The sequence below is a fragment of the Cryptotermes secundus genome, unplaced genomic scaffold, assembly GCF_002891405.2.
Source record: "Cryptotermes secundus unplaced genomic scaffold, Csec_1.0 scaffold238, whole genome shotgun sequence".
NCBI lineage: Eukaryota > Metazoa > Arthropoda > Insecta > Blattodea > Kalotermitidae > Cryptotermes > Cryptotermes secundus.
The window spans coordinates 1162809-1175770 of record NW_019728500.1 but is presented as its reverse complement, the minus strand read 5'-3'; the positions used below and the strand labels follow the sequence as shown (position 1 = coordinate 1175770).

General features: G+C 42.7%; 1 protein-coding gene across 8 annotated transcripts in view; it reads right to left on the bottom strand.

Annotated features, from left to right (window-relative positions):
- The window catches only part of LOC111865185 (band 7 protein AGAP004871), a 127691-nt gene that overhangs the window by 42151 nt on the left and 72578 nt on the right, over nucleotides 1-12962 (bottom strand). Inside the window, exon 1 of one of the 8 annotated variants that reach the window (XM_023853004.2) lies at nucleotides 3109-3180. The exons of the other annotated variants lie outside the window; for them this stretch is intronic. Within the exon in view, the coding sequence (XP_023708772.1) occupies nucleotides 3109-3148 (40 nt within the window). The 5' untranslated portion in view covers nucleotides 3149-3180. Of the gene's footprint in view, nucleotides 1-3108; nucleotides 3181-12962 lie in introns of those variants that run through there. 8 annotated transcript variants of the gene reach the window in all.

The following is a 12962-nucleotide window of genomic DNA, read 5'->3' as shown; positions in this document are numbered from 1 at the left end:
GAAGTCAAGGAGGATGAGGTGGGCAGGGCAAGTAGCATGAATGGGGAGAAAAAGAATGCATATATGATATTGGTGGGAAAGAGAGACTGAAAGAGACAACTAGGAAGACCAAGACGCAGGTAGGTGGATAGAGAGATAGAATGGGGTGCTATGGACTGGGTCGATCTGGCTCAGGATAGGGACTAGTGAAGGGCTCTTGTTAATATGATAATGAACCTTCGGGTTCCATAAATTGCTGGGAAATTCTTAAGCAGCTACACAATTAGCGGCTTCTCAAGAAGGGCTCAGCTTCATAGAGTTATTTATATAATTTTCTCAGTTCTTTGTTGGCAATGGTGGACAGTGTGTGCGGCCTTGGCTTCACACCACTTCCTATAGACATAGGGTGGCGGGAGGGAAAGGAAAAAAGAAAGACTTAAGGGAATAAGGAACGGTTGAGAGAGAGCAAATGCTGCTCAGTAAGTGCAGTGATTTCCTGACTTGTGATGTGGATCAAAATGTGCAGTATTATGCAATATCTCTTACCTAGACCTGAACAGGTCTACCTGTGTTGCATTCGGGTTAGAAGACTTGAAATTAAAGAGCACTGTCCCCGAGATGTGGCGACATGTAGTCTGATAACCGTTTTCAGAAGCTTCGGAGAAGCATACAGCGTACATCTTCAAGGTAGATGAGCATGCCAAGTAAGTAATGGTCCTTGCTGGTAGCCTGACTGATACGTAAACCCTGAAGATGATAGCAGCACGTTATTCCGAAACGTCGGTTAGCTATCAGATTACGCGGTATCACATCCCAGCATATGGTACTCTGCATATCTACCGCCGTAAGAACCTCAAATGCAACAAAAACTCTAAATGACTCTCTAACCTCTTATTAACTTTGGTACTACTATATATATCACAATCTCACCTACACGGATATCTGCACCATTTCCGTTGTATCGGGGGCGACGTATGACTGACGTCACTAGTAACCGCAATGACGTCATTCGTAATACCACAATTTATAATTACAGAAATCGCAGCAGCGCCGTAAACTCCATAAATAACCTTCTGCAGTTTCATTGCTCGCCGATCACAGTGGCCGCGCGGTCTAGGGCATGAACCGTCTTCGCCCGCTCGAACGCTGGGTTCGTGGGTTCGAATTCCACTCGAGGCATGCATGTCTGTATGAGTTTATTCTGTCCTTGTGTTGTTCTGTGTGTAGACAGCGGCATCGCGACGGGCTAATCCCACGTCCAAGGAGTCCTACCGACTGTGTATAGGACTAAGAAACTGAAAAAGCTGCCAAGGTCCACATGGGCTATAGATAGATTCACTATTGTCTGCCCAATGTGTATGTGTATTTCTGTTTTTTTGGTAATCTGTAACATCAGCAGCAGAGGTTATGTACTGTAGAACGGCACTGTGGTTTATATAATGACACTACAAGTACATAGCTCAGGACATATAACGTCGAATCATACGAAGATCCGACGAATAACGACTAATAAGTCCCGTGAGATTCGGAACCAATAAGTACTCTGCTGGCGAGGACCAGCAGCGATTTAGCAGTCAGTCTCTAAAGGGTCAAATTTATTGACTACTGGCATCAGCACAGTTTAACAACGATCTGCATACGTAAAGACTAACCCTCTCTTCTTATCCGCTAGCAGAAACAGATGTTCAAAGACAATACAGGATTACGAGGGCGAACAGGGAATGCAGTATGGCGGTATAACTGAGTCTGAATCTTATGTTTCGACCGACTGTCAGCCGGCTTACGACCAGATTTTTATTACTGTCATACGGCTGCGGGTTTGTTGCTGTGGGGCGCTCTCTCTGACGAGAGGACAGGTCTGTCGTACTATTTATTGTGATTTATTTTGATATTCACTGCATCTGCACGTGGCCTTCCGTAGACAGAAAGACGTAATTTGAATAACAAACAAGTTTAAAATCGTTGATCAACTTTCGGAAATGGACTGCATGTTATGGATGTTACGAGGGTGATGAATTTTACTATCTGATCGGTGGAAACTAATCGATTATGTCATCTATTTGATAGACAATCAGAGACTTCAAGCACACATTTTACTCATACGAGCAACTGAACTGCTCAAGAATACATTTTTTTTTTTTTCGTTCAGTTAATAACGAGCTCTATCAGGGCGCCATGACTTCGATGTCCCTCAAGGATTATATCGTGTAAAGAGTGGATCAGTACAACTATTCTGGGACATAATGCCGTGTAATCCGATGAAAATCATCCGAAATTTCTGTGTTCTTGCTGCCTGCCTCATGCTGGTTTCTTTCATGACTTAATTTTAAACCATGAAGATGGAAGCGATATGGTCCTCCGAAGCCTCGGTCCACCTTCACCGGACCACACGGCGTTATAGGCTATCCTGCGCGGAGGCGGGTTCGAACACCCCCACCACAGCTCCGCGAGCCGCAGGAGGCGACGAAAAGGGAACTCAGCGCCCGGCAGCACAACCGGGCCACCCCGCCCCCGGGGGACACAAACACAGGGACTCGGCCCCCCAGGCCGGGGGAGTACCGAATCCGAGACAGCAAAATGTGGTCACGCGCCCCGCGGGATCCGGACCCGAGAGCGACTGCGCCGACGAGGCCCAACAGCAACTGCAAACGACAACGTCCACCCCGCCAGAAGACGCCACTCAAGGACGACACTCGCAAGCGCTCAACCGAAAAAGAAAAATCCAGGTTTACCGCCAATCACTTCTTCTTGGCGACATTCCCCTTGACACTCACGACCGGAAATTTTGTTTCCCAACTGAACATTTGCATTATAGTCTTTACGTAACATCCTCTCTGCTAGCCCTCGACAGTGCAGTCATTCTCAGGTCCGAATCCGGCAGGACTCATGATCACATTTTACTGTCTCTGATTCGAGAGTTCCCCAACCTGGAAGGCCAGGTCCCCGTATTTATATCCTTCAGGAACAGGGCGGCCCGGTTATACCTCCAGGCACTGGGTTCCCTCTTCGTCGCCTCTTACGACTCGCAGAGCTGCGTTGGATTGAAGAAGCAACTCTGCAGTTAAACGGCGCCGTTAATAACGTAGGATTGATCAATGTTAACTAGAAGTAAGGATGCAAAGAACTCACCATAGTCCTTCCTCTCGAACCCTTCCACAGCGGTACTCATGGGTGACAGACAAACAAACGAACAAACAAACAAGCAAACACTATGGCAGGTAGGCTGGAACTGAACTCTCCCAGGCAGCGTGAAGCTGATAACATTTATAGTGCACAGAACACGTGGGCGTGTTGCTATCTAGACGAATTCCAATTTCAGAGAAGAAACACGATTACTAATGTGTATCTGGATGGGAGCTTCCAGGATTTCCTTCAAGGAGAGAGCAGACAGTGCTAAGATTTTATCCAAGGGGTGGCAGCAAGATAACTTTAGCAGTTTAAGAATATTTTTTAAACATCACACTGGAGTTATGAGATCCTTTGATACTGTAGCATGTAAAGCCGTTACCATGCAATGACCGCGCCGTTTCTAGGCAACGGCTCAGTAAACACGTTCCAGCAGCAACAAACACGAACGCAACAATGGTACAGCGACAAACAAAAGGCGTTTTCTGTGGTCCGCAACGGCGCGGTAAACACATCTCTGCAGCAACGAATCCAGACAATAATAGAAGAGTTGTCTTTTCTATGTGGCCCGTGCCGAGATGTTATAACCAGGAGGTTTATTGCTTGGTCAGGCCTTTTATATATTGTACAAAGAAATAGGAATTAAGATTAAATTTGTAAATATATGTAAATACTGACAATGGACTTACTAATACGGACTATGACTGACAAATGAGAGACCCGACCTCTCGTCAGAGAGGGCACCCCAAATGGACAGGACAGTAACTTTCATATAAGTAAAAAAAGAAGAAGAAAAATCTGGTCATGAGCCCCAGCCGGTGCTCGACACCAAGACAGACAGACTGACTGGACTTAAGTCAGTTGAATTTCTTACAGACTTAGGTCGCCTTTCATCTTACCGTGAATGGACGGAATATCCCTTTCGTCAATCATGTTAAATATCTCGGTGTGACCTTCGATAAAGGATTACATAGAGGCTGCACATAAAAGTTATTGAAGCCAAGGCCTTGAGAACATTTATTAGAATCTACTCCCTATTCAAGAATGAACGTTTAGGCGCCAACATTAAACTAATCCTCTATAAGGCACTGATCAGATCAGTGACGACTTATGCTTGCCTCGCCTAGGAATTAGCGGCAGACACCTACCACTTAAAATTGTAATGCCTAAAAAACAAGGTTCTCCATACCACTGGAAATATTCAAAGGCAGAAACTGCACACAAATTGTGATTTGCACACGGCTTTCAAACTTCCGTATGTACACGATTACATAACAAAATTGCTCGGGAAACAAGCAGAAGTCATATAAATTCATGTGAATGAGCATGTTCGTGGTATAGGACACGGCGAAGTCAGACAAAGAAAATATAAGAGGCTTAAACTTGGCGGTAGTCAAGCTTAAGACCGTTCAAGTGTCTAAGCTGCCGTCGTAGCATAAGATACGTAAATAGGCATGTTCTGCTTTGCAAAGCCTGTACTGACAGAGGACTCGTATATGAAGTGCAAAAGGGAGAATTTTCAATAACATGCTATATGTGCGATACATACATTTGACGAAAGGCCAAGCATATTCATAAGAGAGAAACCCATCCTCTCGTCAGAGAGGATGTTACATAAAGACGATTACTGAAAGGGTTCGGTTGAAAAAAAAAAACATTTCTGGTCGTTAATCTCAAGGAGCTTGGCGCAAAGACGGACTGACTGGCGGTAAACAGCCAGATATAGTCAGTTGAAAGTCGGGTAGTGAAGGGAAGACTCGGAGGTTGCTGTGAAATGGCTGCGAGTCAGTTGGAAGTCCGGCTGTGAAGAGAAGACTTCATGTGTAATATTTGGAGTGAGACTGTTACAATCCTGTATTAAAATCCATTGCCAGGAAAAGGCTAGTGGAGACTGAGGACACTAGTTTGTGTGTATCAGTGTTCTGTAGAATGTAGTCACGAGTCGTGAGTGTATAAGTGATCAATAAATTGAGTCACCAATCCCAACACCGTCTATAGCCACTTACACACGTGCCAATATCCAATGTCTGGTGTATTAGTGCCTCCCTTTTCTTCCCAAATTTTATTTTCTCCAAATATTCAGCAGTGGGAAGGGGGGAGGGGAGCAGATTCAAGGCGCCCACATGTGTGCTCGTATGTCTGTGGGCGTGTAACGTATTTGTATTCGGCTTCCTACTCGGAGACTGACTATCCTCCGTTTTCGTAGATATTCGCAATTCTCCCAAGCTTTCACATAACACCACGAGTTCGCACAGGCATGTTTGAACTCCATACCTAAAAAGGTCTAGAAAATGTGGGAGCCTCGACGTCTCACAACCCTATGGGCCTTCACGGCCTGTTACAGCTTTACTTACTTTACTTTTTTACGTAAAAAGGTAAAGGTAAAGCTATCCTTACAACAGGCCGTAGAGGCCCATAGGGTTGTGAGACGTCGGGGCTTCCACGTTATCTAGAAAGTCGGCTCACAGATGGCAGTAAGGTTGTCAGCCTCACGCCCCGGCCGCCCTTTACCCTAGGAAGATTCCCGGTACTCATTTCTATTGGAGGCTGAGCCGACCCCAGGGTCGTAGTGCGGCTATTTATAAACCGAAGATAAGGCTTACATTATATTCATATGACGTTCATCTCTTTTCAAGTAACTACTACATAAACAGAATTTTTAACAGTATTTCTAAGATAACAATAGACCGAAGCATTCTGATACGGCCTACATGAATTCATACATCTTATCGATGTTATCTGTGGAAACCTTCTGATAACCTGCAGACAGACAAATGTTCTGTCCCTGTAAAGTTGCAAGTGAAGTCCATGGTAGAAGCCTAATGATTTCATAAAGTAACTTCTCAGAAGATTATATGCACTTACCCTCCAATCTAACTTACCATGACAGTGTCTATTAAAACATGAATTCGCTGCTGCGTGGAGTAGTATATATTTTTCTACTAAATCTCAATCGGCGAGGAATTTATCGCGGTTATTCATGGTTATAAGGCGTCTTCTGACAAACTGAATGACGTAAATCGTTTGTTCTAGCAAGCAGCATGGCAATGTCAACCAAAACGAGATATCACTGTTGCGTGGTGTATATTTTGCTATGGAATACTCGAGACTCCGCGAAATGTGCTTTGAACTAACGCCACTGAACATATCTGGAACAAACGGAGTGCTGACAGCCGGTAGGAAACACTTCGCCTGCCAGCTTATAAAACAAATAAATGAAACTTGCATAACATCTACTGGCAGTGTACGGAGATTCTTGCATTACGTACGTTTTGTTTCCTATCTTCTCTTTTGTTCCGCTGTATAGTTAGGTAAACTCAATGACGTTTCGGAGGACCGTAATGCCTCCATCATCAAGGTCGAAGAGTAAGTCGAGCTAGCAACCAGAAAGAGCTTACAGCTTTGTGAGAACCTCAAGTCTTAACATTGTTTTCTCTGTCATACCTATAAAATTAACGAGATTGTTAACCTGACACATTAACGCAGCAACTAACTACACTTGGTTAGCAGTAAATTTATTTTATTGCTTATTTAACGAAGCTGTCAGTAGCTGAGACTAAATGGCGTCGAATGGTGGGATGATTACTGAATAATGAACTGCAAATGTGTGAAGGGAAGCCTCATTGGAAGCGCTATCGCATTCTCTTGCATGGGCTAAGGAAAACCACGAAACACTTCAGTAAGAACAGTCGGTGTTCCGTATGAGATTTGAACCGAGTACCTCCCGAATACAATTCAGAAGTGTTATTAATTGAATCAGCTCGTTCGGTATGGTTAATTGCATCAAGTGAAATATTATCTTGCACGGAAAACTCATAATATGAAAAGAGATTAATAATAATAGTAAAGGTAAAGCCATACCTGTAACAGGCCGTGGAGGCCCATAGGGTTGTGAGACGTCGAGGCTTCCACATTTTCTAGACAATCGGCCAACACATTGCGGTGAGGTTGTCAGCCTTACGCGCCGGCCGCGCTTTACTCCCCAGGAAAATTATTTAATTACTTCCTGGTACTTATTTCTGTTAGAGGCTGAGTCGACCCTAGGGCCATAGTGCGGCTGGAGGGATTAGGTAAATTGAAAAAAATCCAATGACCTCATTGGGACTTGAACCTACGACCTACCGACTTGAAGCATAATGCCTCAACCAACTATGCTACCGCGTGCCCCTTAATAATAACAATAAAAAAAATAATTTCCTTGCAATTTTCTGTGGCCGGCCAAGCAGTATCAGAGATGAAGCCCCAAACTCAAAGACAGATGATGTGATATGTGTTAGCTGGTCACGGTTACTGCCCAACTGAGGGGGCGGTAACAGATGAGTATAGGGGAATAGTAAAATGTTGAGTAGCAGGGGAATCCGAAGATACCCGGACAAAAATGTGCTTCAGTCCAGTAGGAATCTCACGTAACAGAATCTAAGTCCTGGCGATGAGGGCCCGGCTTCAGACGGGGCTACGGTACCGCCAAGATAGCTAGGAAATCCTAAGTCAAAATGTTTGCGGATGACGACAAAAACAAATCAGGATCACACTCATGCAGAAATTAGCTGACTGCTTTAATTCAGTTAGCAATATTTTGCACTTCTGTCTCTTATCTAAAAAATGCGATTCGTCAATCGAAGTATTTTCCTACACAGCCTTGTCTGACATCATAAACAAACACCGTTTTTCTTCTTTTATAAAAGGGATACGGACTGGAACTGCCGGCGTATTTCATTTAATGATTTACTTACAGGAAATGTATCTCACTTCTTCGTTTTTGTAAGTGCTTCTTCCTAAGAAAAATATTTACACACTGTTAACATGTTTATCTAATTAAGACCAGTAAACTTTTATATGAAGCAATATTCGATTTTGCAGGATCATTTAACGGGATTATTACAAATATTTGTTTAGAGTTCAGGATAACATTTAGAAGGATGTACTCCAAATTTGCTTGGTAACATTCTTTAAAATAAATAATTTAACGTCATTCTAACCTGCAGACTGTACATATACGAAGAAAGCAGTCTTCTGGGATTTGGCACCGTGTATATGTGGTGTTAACCGACGTTTCGGAGGAACGTATCGCCTCCATCTTCAGGGCAGAAGAAAAATATAAGAAATCTGCAAGCGAAGAGACCGTGAGAAGATGGAGGCGATACGTTCCTCCGAAACATCGGTTAACACCACATATACACGGTACCAAATCCCAGAAGACTGCTTTCTTCATAGTCACCGCCGTGAAAGCCTCAAATGTACATATACGACCCACGGACCACAGGCTATGCACATCATAACCTGCACACAAGTCTAAATTATACATGCCATTAGTTTCCTTTGATCAGGCCACATGACGTCACTAACGGTTCAAAGAAACTGAGATTACACACAAACATGTGACATTTGAGGTTCACAAAGTAGTACAAAGATTAAGGTATTCTGGAATATGACGTCGTGTAGTCTGGTAGATGGGTACCAATGGTTCGGAGAAAAATGCTTCCTTCATTTTCTGGGTAAAAAGAGTGAAAGTAGAAATATCACGTTCATGCCACACGTTGGTATCCATCTTCCAAACTACACGTCATCAGATCCTACAAGCCTGTAAGCTTTTAAATGACGAAAACCACATTTCCTTTAAACTAACTCTGAATAAAGTAAAACTGCTAATGTCACCATTGGACAAGATCCTGCTCCAGAACACCCACCCCCCGACAATGTAGATCTGTTTCAATATTATTTCTCTATCGACTTTTCGGGCTTGCGCATGCACAACAGATTTTCCTACAAAAAAATTTGTATGCATTTCTTGCCTCTTCAAATCTAATTACATGCCCAGCACACAGCTGCGGTTCACAAACTTCGTCATACTTCAACTTACCAAAATGATAAATAAATTCAAGTGACCCCCATGATAAATGACCCAATAGTCAAATATTGGCGCGGACGGTGATAATGCTTATCATCATAATCTCTGTATAAAACTGTGCGTAGATATAATTTTTCTTTCCAACAATTTTTAATAACTCGGCAACACCCCTTACAGCAGACAGCAGCCCCACAGTTTTGGGCCGCGCCATAGCTCAAGCGGTTAGTCGCTGGCTTCCCACCGCGGCGGCCAGGGTTCGATCTCGGGTCTGGTAAAGTGGGATTTGTGGTGGATAAAGTGGCGCTGGGGCAGGTTTTCTCCGAGTACTTCGGTTTCCCTTGCCAATCTTCATTCCACCAATTGCTCCACAATCACCTCACCTATCATCTGGGGCTGGCACAATATGCCAGAAGTGGCCACAGTACAAGGGACTTAGCCCACCCCACTAGCAATTAAAAAAACAGTTTAGGAAACCACGTCACACAGCATTTAGAGCAGACAGCAACCCCACAGTTTAGGAAACCACGTCACAAAGCATTTAGAGCAGACAGCAACCCCACAGTTTAGGAAACCACGTCACACAGCATTTAGAGCAGACAGCAACCCCGCAGTTTAGGAAACCATGCCACACAATATTTAGAGCAGACCGTAACCCCACAGTTTAGGAAATCACGCCACAGAGCATTTAGAGAAGAAAGCAACCCAATTTAGGAAACTACGCCACACAGCATTTAGAGCAGACAGCAACCCAATTTAGGAAACCACGTCACAAAGCATTTAGAACAGACAGCAACCCCACAGTTTAGGAAACCACGTCACACAGCATTTAGAGCAGACAGCAACCCCACAGTTTAGGAAACCACGTCACAAAGCATTTAGAGCAGACAGCAACCCCACAGTTTAGGAAACCACGTCACACAGCATTTAGAGCAGACAGCAACCCCACAGTTTAGGAAACCACGTCACAAAGCATTTAGAGCAGACAGCAACCCCACAGTTTAGGAAACCACGTCACACAGCATTTAGAGCAGACAGCAACCCCACAGTTTAGGAAACCACGTCACAAAGCATTTAGAGCAGACAGCAACCCCACAGTTTAGGAAACCACGTCACACAGCATTTAGAGCAGACAGCAACCCCACAGTTTAGGAAACCACGTCACAAAGCATTTAGAGCAGACAGCAACCCCACAGTTTAGGAAACCACGTCACACAGCATTTAGAGCAGACAGCAACCCCACAGTTTAGGAAACCACGTCACAAAGCATTTAGAGCAGACAGCAACCCCACAGTTTAGGAAACCACGTCACACAGCATTTAGAGCAGACAGCAACCCCACAGTTTAGGAAACCACGCCACACAGCATTTAGAGCAGACAGCAACCCCACAGTTTAGGAAACCACGCCACACAGCACTTCAAAGACAGTGAAGGCAGCACAGTCGCTTTGGAGCTAGTAAAGCCTGAAGGAAGTAACTTATAGCAAGGTTAGGACCTCTTTCCTTGGAAGAAGTTCAAAGTCTCATAACCCGCCTGCACATGTAAGCACTTGCAGTGCCAGTTGGTGATAAAGTATGTAACTTCATTAAATGATTTGCCACTGACGGCAGGCTTTGTGGTGACGGATCACCCTTCTGCAGGGGGTAACGGACGTTCAGTACTTCATGATACACGTACTTCAAAAGACCGAGTAAACATCACTTCACTTCACTCACTTACTGCTGTAAGGTTATCCACCGATTTGGGGAACAAACCGTACCTCAAACAGCAAAAAAGGTAAAGTCGTCCCTGTTTGTTTCCTGTTGTGTATCATGATTTGTGCTATTCTGGCCGCCAACACAAACCAAATTGTTTACATGTTTCGGCCCACGTTTGGGACCATCTTCAGGCAGTTCCATTAAATACGTCTCATAATCTTGAAATATTCTAATATGGATCCACATTAGTGTTGAACATTATAATCATTTTATACATGCAACTATTACGGAGTTGTAAAAAAAACAGTTCTAATTAAAAACAAATTAAAGTTTCAAAATTCTCTCGTCATTATGATGTAAAATTCTATGTTATTTTGTCTCACATTTTAGGTGGTGACTTACAATCCGAGAGTCGCTGACGTATTATCTGCAAGTAAAATGCCAAGTATACTACTGAGTTTTGCGGATAAATTTATTTTATATTTCGTGGTATAAGTGGATTATTGACATGTTTTTGAGCTATTCACGTGTAATATTATTAATGCTTTAGTTTTGTCTTCCTGAACGTGACTCTGTGATTGAGTTTTCTGTGAATAAGAGTGAGTGAAATTATTAGTTATCGCACTGGATTAAATCTTTAATTATTTCTCTTTAAATGTTAAAATCTTTTATTTTATTGTTGTTTAATTCTAAAATTTCTGATTTGGAATATATTAGTATTATTATTTACTTACTTTAGAGTGTGCTGTGTACTTATCGCGTGGACGCTTGTTCTCCTGTCGTGCCTTTTCCTTGTTTTAATGTGGACTGACTAGGGTTAATGTTGTAGTGGGTATGTAGCTTAGCCATGTGANCTGGGCTGTTAAGTTATTGCACGTAAATAAACATGAATTGAATTGAATTGAATTGAATTATTATTATTATTATTTCTTAATATCTATACTTTTCATTTCTCAATTGTCAATAACAACTTAGATTTGTGATAATGATATTATTATTACTTCGTTTGTTTGTTTGTTTGTTTGTTTATATGTATTAATGTGTTTTTCCTCCAATGTTTACCTTTAATTAGTCTTTGACTTTATGTTGTGTTTGTCCAGAATGTAACTACTTCTATCTACACTGTGCCTCTGTCTGTAATTGACCTTGCGGGTGTTGGCTCAGCACATAAATAATAAAGAATTGAACTAAATTGAATTGAATTTCTTATGGTTTATTTTCGGGCCATGTCAGTAACTACATAGCATCGACTAGGAGAAATATAAATGGTGGATTAGAAAGAATTTGGAAGGAAGCAGTCGTGGCCTAATCGAAGTACTATCCCAGCATATATCTGGATAGACTTTCATGAAGAACAAGACTCGTGAAAACATACTTCCCTTACTATAACTTCATCACTGAAAATTACGAGTATAGGTAATGTTCAGTGGATAAAATATGGCAGTTTTATTAAATAAAACTCACTAATGAAAGGGTCAAGAGTAAATATTCGAAATGTTGGAACGGGCTGGCGCAGACGTTCCTTCGAATACGATGGTGTCTGCAACTTCGTCCACAAATAAGCGGAACCGAAATGACGTCATGCCTGGACGCAGCCAAAACACTGAAGAAATTTGGTTCAGGTTGTATACAAGTTAAATTTATTAAATGCCCGAACAGCTAACAGTGAACAAATAACTTTTTATACTGGGGTTATATTTGAAGTTTTACAGCTTTTGAGAATAAATGACCGATTTTTACAGCCTCATTCATCCGGGCTTATTTTAAGCAACAACGCATGTTAATACCTGCTATACGATTTTCCTTGTGACCCATTTCAGGAGGTAAAAGGTAAAGTTATCCCTGTATTTAATTACACAATTAAGCACCATGCCATGAAGGCATATTGGGGAGTGAAGTTACAGCTCCACCGTTCCTCACCTCGGCACTAGGAGGAGGTCATGGGAAATATTTATGTTAAGACATTTCGATAAAGAGATATTTAGATTCGTAATGTTTCCACACGTGTTACATATGGATAAGAAAGTAGCCTATAATATGTTTAAAAAAGGCAAATCTCTCCCTGTAACAAGTCGTGGAGGCCCATAGGGTTGTGAGACGTCGAGGCTCCCACATATTCTAGACAATCGAACCACAGATGGGGGTGAGGTTATCAGCCTTACGCTCCGGCCGCGCTTTACCCCTAGAAGATCATTTGTGTTAGAGGCTGAGTCGACCCCCGGGCCATAGTGTGGCTGGGATTATGTAAATTAAAAAATCGGATGATCTCATCGGGAATTGAACCCGTGATCTTCCTGCTTGTAGCATGGTGCCTC